Below are 13,767 nucleotides of genomic sequence, written 5' to 3'. Positions count from 1 at the left end.
TCCATTGCCTGCTGGTTGCAGGGTCACAGCTTTTCCCAAGTGGAAGCTGACCCCCGTGTTTAAGTGGGATAGCTGGGGACAGTGAGGCCACACCTCAATCAGTGTTTCAAAGTTCTCCTTTCTAGACGAGTTTTTGTTTTGTTTCGTGTATTAATTTGTCTTTTGTTATTACCAGATTTACCTCAAATGTCTATCAGGAATTGGGTTCCAGAATGTAAAAAAAAACTTTTAAACTGTATTAAATGAAACAAGTCTCATTGGTTTCAGCCATACATTAAATTAGTAGAATCCTAAAATTGTGGAAATATTTTATACATGTTAAATTATTTATATTAAAAAGCTGCATTCAGAGGCCCTGGCTGGTTGGCTCAGTGGTAGAGCGTCGGCCTGGCGTGCAGGAGTCCTGGGTTCGATTCCCTGCCAGGGCGCACAGGAGAAGCGCCCATCTGCTTCTCCACCCCTCCCCCTCTCCTTCCTCTCTGTCTCTCTCTAGCCCTCCCGCAGCCAAGGCTCCATTGGAGCAAAGATGGCCCAGGCGCTGGGGATGGCTCTGTGGCCTCTGCCTCAGGTGCTAGAATGGCTCTGGATGCAACAGAGCGACGCCCCAGAGGGGCAGAACATCGCCCCCTGGTGGGCATACCGGGTGAATCCTGGTCGGGCGCATGTGGGAGTCTGTCTGCCTCCTCGTTTCCAACTTCAGAAAAATGGAAAAAAAATTTTAAAAAAAAAGCTGCATTCAGAGTTAACATTAAATAAGGTTGAAATATGGACTAGTGAAGATTCGGATACTTTTTTCTAAAGTGAAAAGTGAGGAGATAGACTCTCGTATGTGCCCAACCGGGATCCACCTGGCATGCCCACCAGCTGGGGCAATGCTCCATTGCAGTCGGAGCCATTCTAGCACCTGAAGCGGAGGCCATGAAGCCATCCTCAGTGCCCGGACCAACTTTGCTCCAATGGAGCCTTGGCTGCGGGAGGGGAAGAGAGAGACAGAAAGAAAGGAGAGGGGGAAGGGTGGAGAAACAGATGGATGCTTCTCATGTGTGCCCTGGCTGGGAATCAAACCTGGGACTTCACATGCTGGGCTGATGCTCTACCACTGAGCCAAGTGGCCAGGGCCAAAGATTCAGATAATCTTAACACATTATTGCTCAGTTTTTTCTCCCATACTGTGTTATTGGACACCAGGGAGCATTTAGCTATATCAACTAAATTACTAGAACATGCAGGTGATTGTGTTTGGAGAGCCAGAGACCTGGAATATTCTAAGTGCCCTGAGACGGTCACAGGAACTGGAACAAAAACCTCCCAGTTGGCTCTGGCTGATGCCAGTGTTACTTGTGGTCAGAGGGGGTAGTAGGTGTAACTGAGAAGGTCACTGGAACAGGTTTGATTCTGCTCAGAGGAATTGTTCTCCAGCCAGTGCTGCACACGTTGACCTGACTGCTTCATTATTGGTCATTGCTACTTGTTAGCAGGGACTTACCTGGCTCAGAGTGAAATGTTTATGTGTTAGCTGTTGTGGTCAGCAGAATAATGGCCCTCCACCCGGTCCTGTCCTTATCCCTCAGCCTGTGGATGTGTCACCTGGGAAAGGGCGTTGTTTGTGGAATTGGGTAAGATTGCTGATCAGCTGATGTTGAAACAGGAAGATGACCCTGGATTATCTGGGGGGTGGGAAAGAGCCGGAGGAGGGTGCTTTGATAAGGACGCTATGCAGTGCTTCTGGCTTTGAAGATGGAGGAATGGGAAGAAGCAAGGAATGAGGGAGCCCAGAGGCTGGAGAAGATCATGGCCCGAAGCAAAGCGCTACCCAGCTCCGCTAGAACCGAAGCAAGCGCAGGCAGCCAGGCCCACTGCCGCCCAGTGCTGTGCCGTGTGCGCCCGTCTGGGCAGCACCACCACCCTGGCTTTGCTGTGTGCCCGCTCTTATTCTAAGGCATTTTTTATCTTATGGGAATGTCTGTCACCTGCCTCTATTTCTAGAATGAAGCAGGCCATAATGTATCAATAGCATGTTAGGGGGCTCCTGATTACAGATGATAAAACAACTCAAACTAGCTCAAGCCCAAAGCAGGGGCAGCTAAGCTGCCCTGGTGACAGCCCGGAAATGAGCCCCCTCCCTGCACATGGACACACTAGGCTGAGTGATTAGCAATTCCTTAGCAGCTTTAAACTTGCACAACAGTTGCAGAAACAGTCCAGAGTTCGCGTATGCCTTCATCCAGCTTCCCCGGATGTGAACAGTTACGTGGCCACAGGAAAATCGTGAGCACCAGGAAGCACGCTGGTGCAGTGCTGCTGGCCGCAGATCTGAATCGCGCCAGTTTCTCCCCTGCCTCTTCTTTCCCGCCACCCCAGGCTCTCATCTGGTGTCCCACATTGCATGGAGTGACTGTTTTCTTCATCCCCTGCAGCCTGTGACAGCTCTTAGGATTTTTCTGTCTGGCATGACCTCGAGGCTTTGAGCCCTGCTTGGCTGTTTTGTGGAATGCCTCCTGACGTTCACTTATCAGCTGCTTTCCGCTGGTGAGACAGGTTGTGTCTGTACTTCACGAGAGGGCCTAGAAGTGCCGTGTCCCCAGTGTCTGTATGCGGGTAATGAATATCTGTCACGGGTGATGTTACCTCTGCTGGGTCCCCACTACAGAGTCCTTTTTCCTGTGATTGAGGGAAAGTTTGGATCATATGCAATTACCTGTTTCTCCTAAAACTTGGTCACTGGTTTTAGCATCTTGCCTGCAACTCTTCTTGTGTTTCTCTGTAACCTTCTCCGTGTATTAGAATTCTTGAATGCAAAGCTGTCCCTTCTTCCCTGCTTACTCAGCTGTTGATACCAGTGTGGACTCACTGAGTTCTGTTCTAGGAGCTAAAATGGAGAACTGTTGTTGCTTAACTTGTCCCTCACGTTCAACGTTAGCCACTGGAACTTACTCAGCTTGGGCTCTGTGTCTTGAAAGTCACCATCCTTTGCCAGGTATTTATTTTCTGACCTCAGGCTATTTTAGGCTCATGTCCTATACGTCCTGCCAAAGCCCTGGAATCCATCTCTCCTCCTTCAAGCTCCATTTCCTGTTACTGGAGAATGCTATTCAGAAACAAGATCTGGTCAGTGCTGTGCCCACGGCCACTGGGGCTGGCCCTGGGCCCTCCCGGCGGACCTTGGGGGCTCCGTGTGTGTGTGTTTGTCCGTGCAGGCTGCACACTTGTGCCTGCTGGTGTGTTTGTCCTCGTGCGCACAGAAACGCCCAGCATTGCTGAGCCTGCTGAGGGACATTTCCTACTTGGCGTGCCCTGTTCTAGAGGGCCCTTCTGTCTCTAGCCCTGCTGTGTGCCGTCAGAATGGTTTCTGGGCCGACTTAGGCTGTGTCACTCCTGGTGCCCTTCAGCGTGGTCACGTATCTGTAACGTGTCTCAGGGTGGGGCTCCGTAGTTCATACATGGACAGTGGTTTCTATAGTCGCTCAGGGTAGACTGGACTTCTATTCATTCCTACCATGTTGGGATGTTCCTATTTTTCTGAAGCTGGAAATGGGGAGAGACAGTCAGACAGACTCCCGCATGCGCCCGACCGGGATCCACCCGGCCCCGCACGCCCACCAGGGGGCGATGCTCTGCCCCTCTGGGGCGTCGCTCTGTTGCGACCAGAGCCACTCTAGCGCCTAGGGCAGAGGCCAAGGAGCCATCCCCAGTGCCCGGGCCATCTTTGCTCCAATGGAGCCTCACTGCGGGAGGGGAAGAGAGAGACAGAGAGGAAGGAGAGGGGGAGGGGTGGAGAAGCAGATGGGCGCTTCTCCTGTGTGCCCTGGCCGGGAATCGAACCCAGGACCCCTTGCACGCCAGGCCGACGCTCTACCACTGAGCCAACCGGCCAGGGCCACATGTTGGGATGTTCTTAAGATGACTTTCTTACCCAGGATGTTCAGAATGAACCTTTCTGGTGGTGGCTGCACACCACCCTCAGGCCCGTTGGCTAGCTTCCCTCTCTGCCTCTAGTTTTCCCGTCTGCCTTTGCTCAGTGTGGCCGTGGGGCGGGGCATGAGGTCACATGCCGGCGTGGGGCAGCTGTTCTCTTACTAAGTGAATGCAGCTACAATTCACCAAGTGATGCTGACAGCATACTTTTGGGGAAATTTACTGTTCACTTCTGTCTGATTTGGGGAAACAGGAAGCGATGCCATGACGGTGCTCCCCTGATACCCTCTCGTGTCTTGGTTCTCGCTGTTAGACCTTTGGGGGCCTGGCGAAGCTGGAACCTGGTGGGGCCGCACCCCTGAGCTCCCACCAGCTGGCTGTGCGTGCCCCCCCCCCCCCAGGGGCCGTGCATGCAGCACAGAACTGCCTGCTTGCGTGTAGACCTGTTCTCTCTCCGGCCACTGGAGTTGTCATTGACAGTGACTGAAGCTGAACCCCCTTTGAAAACCATCCTCAGAACAGGTGGTGTGTTTTCCTTCAGGACTTTGGGGACGAGCTGTTCCTCACTGCCTCGCACGGTCCCCTCAGGGCTCTCCCCGTGAGTGCTCCTCAGGACCGAGGGGCTTTTACAAAACCATAGGTGTTTATGGTGTGCTCCTGATTACTGCGTTTAAGCAGTGGGTTGTGATGTTTCTTCATGATTCTTGTGCTTGGGATTCATTGACATGCTTGAGTGTATAGGTGCAAGGAACAACTGTCACAGCAGTCACACACTGTGGTCTGACGGGACAGCGGTTACACATCTATTAGGCTGTGTGAAGTTGTCTTGTTTTACCTTTTAAAGTCTGTTCGGGGGTGTGGGAGCGGCCTGGAACTCATTGCTCCTGCTGGTTCTTGCTTTTAAGCAGTGGCAGGCAGCCAGTGCCGCCTCTGCTTTCTCCCGGCTACAGAGGCGGCGTCCTCCTGGTTCCGCGGACCTTCTGCTGACCTCACGGTCTCCGCTGTGCGGGGTGGGAGTTGCAGCTGCTCCTGGCCCCGCGCTGCAGCTTCCTGGTGTGCGTTGTCACCCCCTGGAGAGGGTCCTTACGGGCGGGCATGGACAGGTCAGCCTGAGGCTGAGGAGCAGGCTCCTCCGCGGCTCTCTTCAGTCCTCCACAGCCTGCCCCGCGCTGGCTGCCGGCCCTCCCGGGACTCCCGCCGTACCCTCCACCCCGAGCCCGGGCCCTGTTTGGGCTCCCTGCGTGCCCTGTGGTCCAGTGGCACAACTCGGGTTTTATCTGCCTTGTCCAGTTCTGTCTAGTCCCTATTAGTTCATCATGAGTGGAAAGAGAAATCTTAATTTAGAATTCTTAGTAGTGTTGACTTACCCAGGTTGTGTCTTTAGTCCTGCTGTGTACACAGGAAAGCGTCTGGCCACTTCCTCTTCTCTTCCATCGTTTGACCCTGTGCATCTCTACGCAGACGCCCGGGAGAGGGACGCTTTCTTGTGCTACCTCTTAGATACATCAGACAGAATGGGGCTGGGGCTGTCAGCTCTTAGTGGGGGGCCCATAGTTATTACTGGGGCATCTCTTATGCAGGCCCGGGGTGCAGATATAAAAACTCATAGAGAAAGAGCCACAGTGTGTGTACTCCCCATTTTGGTATTCCCAAGAGTTGTGAACTTGCAAAGCTCGTGAACTTGAGAAATGCATTTTGTCTTGTTAGAGGTGCATGTGTTGTGGGGTGGGGTGGGGGGAGAAACAGAAGACAAGGCAAAAGGCTTCCCTCCGACCTCGCCTCCAGCTCCTTGTGGTCGAACTTCAAAGAGAGAAGGTAGCAGTGGGCCCCTGCCGGGGCTGCTGCAAGCACAGGAGGACCGGGTGTGTGGGGGTGCGGCTGGCCTGGTGGGGAGGGCGTGTCTCCCGGTGACGGCTGTCACCTCGCACGGGACTCACAGGGGACTGGTCATCTCCCCTGGCCTCGTGTGGCGTGGTCCCTGCACTGGCCCACAGTCCCCTGTGCCGTCCTCTCCCCCCGGCCCTCAGGACTTCGCACACCTCAGCCGAGCAGGCGCACCAGTGCGTGTGCTCCCTGTATCGAGATGCACATGTCGTCACTGAAATCCTCGGGGTTCCCCTCCCCAGCTTCCCCTGCTGAAGGGCAGGACCTGTGTTGTCTACTAGCACAGTCTTACACGTAGTGAGGACTCAAATGTCTGTTCAATGAATAAAATGGGAGGCCAGGCCACCCAACGTGGGAAGACGGCCTCAAGTCAAGAGAGCACGTGCTAACCCCACCACCTGACGCAGACCCCTCACTCAAGACATTTGCGGCCCCCAGGTCATAGGCATGCTGGCCCGGAGTGTCCTCTCCACCTGTGTTCAGAAGAATGGATGGGTGTCCACCTGGCGGTCAGCTGCCTCCTGTTCTCCAAACTGACAGCAGGTGGCGCTGTTCCCCTGCGTCTAGCACCGAAAAAGGCAAGGCTCATTCAGTCCACAGGGTTGTACGCTAGGCACTGCCCTTTCCAGCCACCGTGATGCGGCCTCTGCACCAAGAGCAGTGGTTCATGAGCAGGAGCATAAGTTGACTCAGTTGCTCAGTGTTCTCCTGGGACTAGACTGTGACAAGAAGGGACCACTACGAGGGGAGACCCAGCCACTAGGTGAGGTCTGACAGCCAGGCCAGCTCAGCGGCCCAACATCGTGCCCCCGGAGTTCAGGGCTCCCTGTCAGACCTGCCGCAGGAAACCTGCCCCGCCTGCAGGCTCCCCCAGGGCTCTCGGTCACCCCAGGAAGCCCCTCTCCAGTCGCCATAATTGCGTACACCCAAGCTTCTCGCCACCCCCCATCCCCCCACTCCCCGCATCAGTTCTCCCCATTCGGACGCGGGAGGGGTCCTCTGCAGGGCAGATCTGAGGCCGCCATCCTTCTACATGAGTTCAGAGTGGGAACTCGGCCCAAGGCCCTCACAGCCTCTCACCACCCATCCTAACTAGCAAGTCCCTGAGGGCCACCTTGCAGCCCCACAAAGAGCCCTGTCCCTTCTGGCCCAGGACCTTTGTGGGTTCCTGTTGCCCTGCCCCCCCAACCCCGTGTCCAGGCCTTCCTCATCCCGCAGGTCTCAGTATTGACTCCAGATCCTCACGGTCCCTGTGTCCTTTTTTGATTACTGTGAACCTCCCCACGTGCCAAGCTGGCTTGTCCTCCTGGGATACCGAGGTTCACGCCTTGGGGGAGGGGTGGGAGCGGAAGGGTGGTCTTGGCCTTTTGCAATACAAACACCACCTCCCACCTCATTCACCGCCCCACGCGGGAGTGGCCAGAACCTGGCGCCCCGGTTGGGACCAGACGGAAGGGTTCTAAGCCCATGCCTAGTTTTGAAGTTGTTCACTTGTACAGCGAACATTTCTGGAGCGCCGGTGCCTCAGCTGCAGGGCCCGGCTGCCCCTGGATCCCGAGGGCGCGGCTCCCGGGGAGGGTCCCACAGACTCCGCGCCACGCTCCCCCTCGGGAGCAGCCCTCCCCTGGCCGGGCTCACGCGGGGCGGGTCCTCCGGCGGGCGCAGCCTTGGCCTCCCCCGGGCGACCCGGAGGCAGGTGCTGGCGCGCCCCGCTCCCCTCTCGGAGGCGCTCACCCCCCAGGGAGCCACCGCGGGCCCGGCCGGACGGGCCGCCTCCCGCCGGCTCCTGCCCCCGCCCCCGCCCTCGGCGCCGCGGCGGCTCAGACCTCGGCGGGGCGCGCGGCGGGCGGACTCGGCTCGGCAGCACGCGCCATGGCCCCGGGCCTGAGCGGCCTCCCGCGGCGCGGCCTCTGGCTGCTCCTGGGTGAGTAGGGCCGGTCCCGGCCGCATCGGGTGCGCCCCTTGAGCGTCCCCGCGGCTGGCGGGCTGTCTGGGCGCAGCGGCCCGGGCTCGCGGGTGGCCCCGGGACGCGGGAGGGGTCCGCGCAGAGCTGCGCCACCCTCTGGGATACGCGGCAGCTTGGGTGGGTGGGGGGCGCATCGCGGGGCGGGGGAGTTCCGAGAGGAACGGGGTAGCTGCCCCCGTACCCGGGGGCTCGCTGTTTTTCAGGAGAAAAACTAGGACGCGCGTCCCGCACGCGAACCTCTGCGTCCCCGCTCAGCTGCGGGACCCGCGGCGCCGGCTTCCTTCGCCACCGGGGGTGGGTACCGCGTGGGGTCGGCGGGCACCGGACAGCGCGCATATGTGGCGATCAGATAGATCCCTTTCTCTAGAAATTAGCGAAGAAAGGGAAACGCTGACTGGAACATAGAGCGGTTGCTGGTTTGCAAATAAACCTCCCAGGGATGTCTCTGCAGAAGTGGGGCCGGCAGCGGACCTGGGGACATGTCCAGCTCCTTTTGTTCGCTTGCCGGACACCTCGGTGCTTCTGGCTAATCGAAATTCTCAAAGGGACTCCCGCGGAGCTGCAGGAGGTGCTGAGCTTCCTCCTTGGGAGAGAGGCTAAGCTGAAACCCGGTGAGGACTTCCTTGCCCACCATTTTCATAAAATGCTAAGAAACCTTTTTAAACTAAGGCTTTAGCTATCGGACTCACTTTGTGTATTCAGGTGCCTCTTAATAAAAACCAAATAGTTCATTTATTAAGGGGAAGACTCCACTGGCCCCAGGAAGGCCCCCACTGCCCTTACTGGGCCTTTGGCCTTCCCCAGGAAACCGTGCTATAGTAGTCAGAAGCTCCTGCTGGTTTTAGGGAAGGGGAGACCACACACACACACACACCTGGGGGCAACACAATTATCCTGGAGTTGGCCACATCACTATAGCAGAGGGGCCACGGACCGCCTGGGCGCGGTCCAATTCCAGGTCTCGCTATCTGTGAACCTCGCCAAGGAGTGTCAGATCTGCAGGGCTGCAGGAAACCCTTAGCATCAATATAATATCATCTGAAAACTGAGCTGGCCACTTAAGGGTTTTGGCTGAAGCTGTGTGAGGAGCCGGATCTTAATATTATTCTTTTCTCCTGTGTTAGGATCCGTTTGGCTGGACATGGAACTTACTGTTTGGGTTTCCTAAGAAATGCACATTCCTCTTGAGCAAGGCAGGGAGCTGGGCTGTGTCCTTTTCTATTTTAATTTTTATTTCTTACGTATCTAAATGTTCCCCCCTGGTGTGCAGAAGCTGCCCCCTCTACAGTGTGCGTACATAATGCGCTACGTCATGACCACAAGAGAACGACCTTCCTTTGTTCACCAAGAAAGAGATACAGGTTCTGGTGGAAGTCCAAAGTCCTGTCATCTTGAGTTATTCCGAGGGGTCTGGCTCATGTTGTATCTTGGAGAAAATAAACACAACTTTACGAGGTTATCAGTAAGTTCAGGTCACGGAGCCCAGCGGTAATTAGTAGAATATGGAGCACACGCTGTTTTCTTCCCGAGATTGGAGCGTGAGCCAGATCTCCTTGGAGATAGAGACCTTGCGGCCCACAATGGCATGTGGAATTTTTTTTAAGTGTGCTGGGCCATCGGTTCAGGAACTTACTCTGTAAGCGGTTTTACAACCAGGCTACCATGCGTCTTCAGTTTGCGGGGTTATTACTAACCTCTCACTATTCCTATGATTTCCTTTTGCTCCGGGCTTTGCAAACCTGCTTCTGTTTCCAGGAGACTCTGATAGGGGCCCCTGGTTTTTGAGGAAGTTTTGCATGTAGCCCCGGAAGCTTTTCACCAATCAGAAACAGAGGACGTGTCCCGACGGACCCAGGGCCATGCTGGGTGACTGCGTCGTCAGCCTCAGAAGTCACGATCCCACCTCCTCTTAGGAAAGCTGCCCCCTCCACTGACGTGTGTGAGCTCCTCTGACCTCTGACCTGGGAAGCACGCCCCTGGGGTCATGCTGGGGGCTGCTGTGATCGTTGAACTCCCTGACAGTGTGACTGTCACCTCCTGGGACACCACAGGAAACTGCAGTGTGTGTGTGACGACTTCAGATTGCCATGCGGCTTTGGGGGGCGGGGCAGCGCCAGTCCCGGAGCCCAGATCTGAAGGAGTCTTGTTTGCTCGTCCGCTCAGTGAGTCTGTTTGCTCTCCCTGCAGGGGGAAGTCTCTGGACTCTCGTCTCCCTTCCACGGGCGCACGCCAGTCAGTGTGCATACGGTCCGTCCCAGGCCAGGGCTGTTGAGAAACCTTCACGTCCGCATGGACGTGGGGGTCAGCAACGCGTCAAGGGAATGTTGAGTTACAACTGTTTGCGCAGGCAGATGGCTCCCCAGGAAAGTCTCTTCCTCCCGAAGTTCCCCAGAACGAACCAGTTCCACAGCCCCCACTCCGTTCATCCCGGCATCTGCCTGCCGGAGTGTGATGAGTGTGATTAGGGAGCCCCCGTGGGGTGTAGGTTTCAGCCCCCAAGAGCGGGGGCTGGCAGGTTGGCATCCAGCGGCCCCTCCGTCGGGCACAGAGCCCAGTCTTTCCCGAGCTCCACCTGCCATGGTTGGCTCTACCCTCAGTGGGCCCTGGCCCGCCACCAGGGTTGTCTCAAGGAGGGCATGGGACCCAGGCTGCTCCATCTGTTTTCTGCTGCAGCAAACTCTCTTTCCTCTCAGCTGGGTCTGCCATGGTCCACCCTGTGAACCACGGAGGGGCAGGGGGACACCCGTCCACCCTGTGTGCCATGGAGGGCTGGAGACCCCCGTCCACCCTGTGTGCCACGGAGATGCAGGGGGACACCATCCACCCTGTGAGCCACGGAGGGGCAGGGGGACACCCGTCCACCCTGTGAGCCACAGAGGGGCAGGGGGACACCCGTCCACCCTGTGTGCCACAGAGGGGCAGGGGGACACCCATCCACCCTGTGTGCCACAGAGGGGCAAGGGGACACCTGTCCACCCTGTGAGCCACGGAGGGGCAGGGGGACACTCATCCACCCTGTGAGCCACAGAGGGGCAAGGGGACACCTGTCCACCCTGTGAGCCATGGAGGAGCAGGGGGACACCCGTCCACCCTGTTACCATGGAGGGCTGGAGACCCCCATTCACCCTGTGAGCCACGGAGGGACAGGGGGACACCCGTCCACCCTGTGTGCCACGGAGGGGCAGGGGGACACCCGTCTATGACTAGACAGAGCTCTCCAGACACCTTTGAAGCCCCTCGGTCATTGAGCCCGTAGGGTAGACTTTTCAGCCCTGTGACCCCCACCGTGTTTGAGCTGGGACCCCAGGAAGCCCTGCTGAAGGAGGAGCCGCTGTAGCGAGAAGGATGATCAGGAACTAGGATGAGGGAGAAGGGGTGGTAACCAAGGTGGCCTCTGTGGCTTCAGCGCCCGCCCCGGACCTGTGCCACCTGCCTCTGCCCTGCTCCTTCTTCCTGGGAGCAAAAGGACAGCCCGATGCAGACAGGACTCCGCCCTGTCCCCCGCCCACCACACCGGAGGTGCCCTTCAGCCCCCAGCTCCCCCACCCCCAGTCCCCTGAGGGACAGCCTTGTCACAGCCCTCCCTCCCTGCAGGACAGGGCGACCTGGGGCTGGGTAAGGCTTCCAGAGAACTCCTTTGTTCTCGGGGAGAAGGGTTATGTCAACACAGCAGGACAGGAGGACTCCCAACCTAAACAAGCACTTGTTCTTTTTAACATAATGAAGTTATTGTTGTCCATGGACAAGCTGCGGCTTTTCCCAGAGATTGTTCAGTTTTCGTACTTTCCTTCACGTCAGAGGGCATCACTTCCCTTCTCGTTGGAAGCACCCATTCTGAGCAGCTTAGTGGGTGCAGGGTCCTGGGTCCACACCAGCCAAGACTCTGCAGGGCCCCGGGGCCCCGGAGACCTGGGTGAGTGTCACAGCCAAGACCTTCTGACTTACCCTCCTGAGGGCTCACAGTGCCTCCTCTCTTTGGCTTTCTGATGGCTCCCCTCTCCCATGCGGGTTCCCACGTGGATTCTGCAGGACCAGAAACCAGAACCCCCGCCGCCCTTGGCTCCCACCTGGCCCACCTCCACTCTGCCCTCTGCTGGCTGTCCGGCAGCCCCCCAAGCCCGGCCCGGCCACACCACCTCCACCCGTTGCAGATATCCCTTCGCCTCAGGGAGACTTCCCTTGGGCTGGTGACCCTCTCCTGCGCCCCCTGCAGGTCCTCTCAAAGCCTCCCTCACATCATAGCAGCAGTGTCCCCTGCGTGAGACATGCTTGGACCCCAGGTCAGAGCACTTCTGGGTCCCTCCTGGCAGCAACTGTTGTGTGAGCGCAGAGTTTGCTGGCCACCGAGGGGTGAGGAAGTAGTGACCCCGCCCATGGCCTGGGCGGTGCCCACCCTGCTCCCCAGGCCTCTACGCCCCACACCCACCCGCGAAGCTCACCAGGAGGGTCCTGAGCCAGACGTCGTCACCTGGGAAGGCAAAAGGCAGCAATTGACAAGCATGTGATCGGACCCGAATGCCCGCCGTGTGGTCACTGCCAGTAGAAATAAAAGCAGTTCCCGCGTCACCCAGCAAAGCCGCATGTCCCCAGGAAAAGGTCTAGGAAACCAGTCACTTAAACAGAAATGCAGGGACGTTGACACCAGGTTGGCTTGCTCTGCGTGTGCGCTTTCTACCTCTGGGAGGTTCCGTGGGTCCCTGTGTGGGAGGAAGGAAGGCTGACGGCCGGATAAGGGGGTATGGGGAGGTGCACTTAACTTTCTCCTGGGACCTTCTCTGCCTCAGACTCAGACACAAGGGCTCACCCAGACTGTCACGACTGGGAGGGGTTCTAGGAGGTAGAAGCGCGGGACAGCCCCCACACAGAGCATGGATGGCCCAGCACCAGCGAGAAGCCCTGCTCCCGTGCACACAGGGACCTAAACGGTGTCACGTGTGCAGAAGAAACACGCTAAGGACACAGAGCTGGGGGCGGGGATGGGGCCTCAGCCCGAAAGGAAGAGTCCCAGATCCCAGGGTGGTTATGCAAAGGTCCTGATTCGTGGAACTTTCTGGAAGCCTTTGTGAGTGGGCCCGGCGGGGTTGGGGAACATTCTGACCGCAGGCTGGGCCGGAGGACCCGATCCTCTGGACCAAGGCAGTCAGCTCCAAGATCATTCCAAGGGCAAAGGGGAGCCCCACAGGGTATCAAACGGGGTGATGGGTGTTTAGTTTAAAAGCCAGGGGGTACTTGGCCGTACAGGCTGGGGCAGGAAGAAGTGAGGAAGGCAGGCTGGGTGGCGTGAGGGCGGAGGACTGACATGGAAGGAATGGAGATCCCAGAAGTGAAACTGCAGGATGGCGGTGGCCTTGGGCCCAGGCAGTAAGGGGGCATGGTCAAGGTCAGCCAGGCTCCTGGCCCGGGCAGAGAGACTGGAGCTGGGGCTGCTGGGTAAGACCCAGGACCCCAAATTCAAATCTCAGATCAATGACAAATTGTTTCAGTATAAGTATGTCTCATGCAATATTGGGGACATACTTATCCTTAAAAAAGGAAATTGTTTATCTGACATTCAGCTTTAACTGGGCATCTTGTGTTTTTACGGACTAAAGCTGGCAGCCCCGTCGTCCACGGCGGCCATGTCCCCTTGGACACTCGGGGGAGGGGGGACAGCAGCAGGGAGGCAGGCGTCCGTACAAGAAGAGAGGTGTGGTCGGGAGAGTGTGGGGTGAGAACCCCAGATGGGAGGGATGGTCTGGGGAGTGTAAACAACATAAAAAGGTTCGGCTCGTCGTCGTTGGGAATGCCCGTTTCTGTGCTGCATGTCTGTTGGGGTTTGGATGGCGATGGCACTGGCTCGTCGACTGATGGGGAGAAGGATGCCAAGGCCACCTGTTCTAGAAACGGCCGTCTTTGACCTTTGTCCTCCTGCAGAGGACTTGTTCCTTTTCTAGGAATTTTGTGTGTGGGGGGGGGGGGGCTGTGACTGTGATGAGTGGGACGTGTTTGGGGGTGTCTTCCTC

General features: G+C 57.4%; 1 protein-coding gene across 1 annotated transcript in view; it reads left to right on the top strand.

Moving 5' to 3' along the window:
- Nucleotides 1-7,310: 7,310 nt before the first annotated feature.
- RAMP1 (receptor activity modifying protein 1) overlaps nt 7,311-13,767 on the top strand; it is a 44,180-nt gene continuing 37,723 nt past the window's right edge. Inside the window, exon 1 of the mRNA XM_066279565.1 lies at nt 7,311-7,723. Coding sequence (XP_066135662.1) covers nt 7,672-7,723 — 52 coding nt within the window. The 5' untranslated portion in view covers nt 7,311-7,671. The remainder of the gene's footprint in view (nt 7,724-13,767) is intronic.

This window comes from Saccopteryx bilineata, chromosome 5 (assembly GCF_036850765.1).
Source record: "Saccopteryx bilineata isolate mSacBil1 chromosome 5, mSacBil1_pri_phased_curated, whole genome shotgun sequence".
In the NCBI taxonomy this organism is placed as follows: domain Eukaryota; kingdom Metazoa; phylum Chordata; class Mammalia; order Chiroptera; family Emballonuridae; genus Saccopteryx; species Saccopteryx bilineata.
The sequence above is the reverse complement of the archived record's forward strand: the minus strand, read 5'-3'. Positions and strand labels throughout refer to the sequence as shown.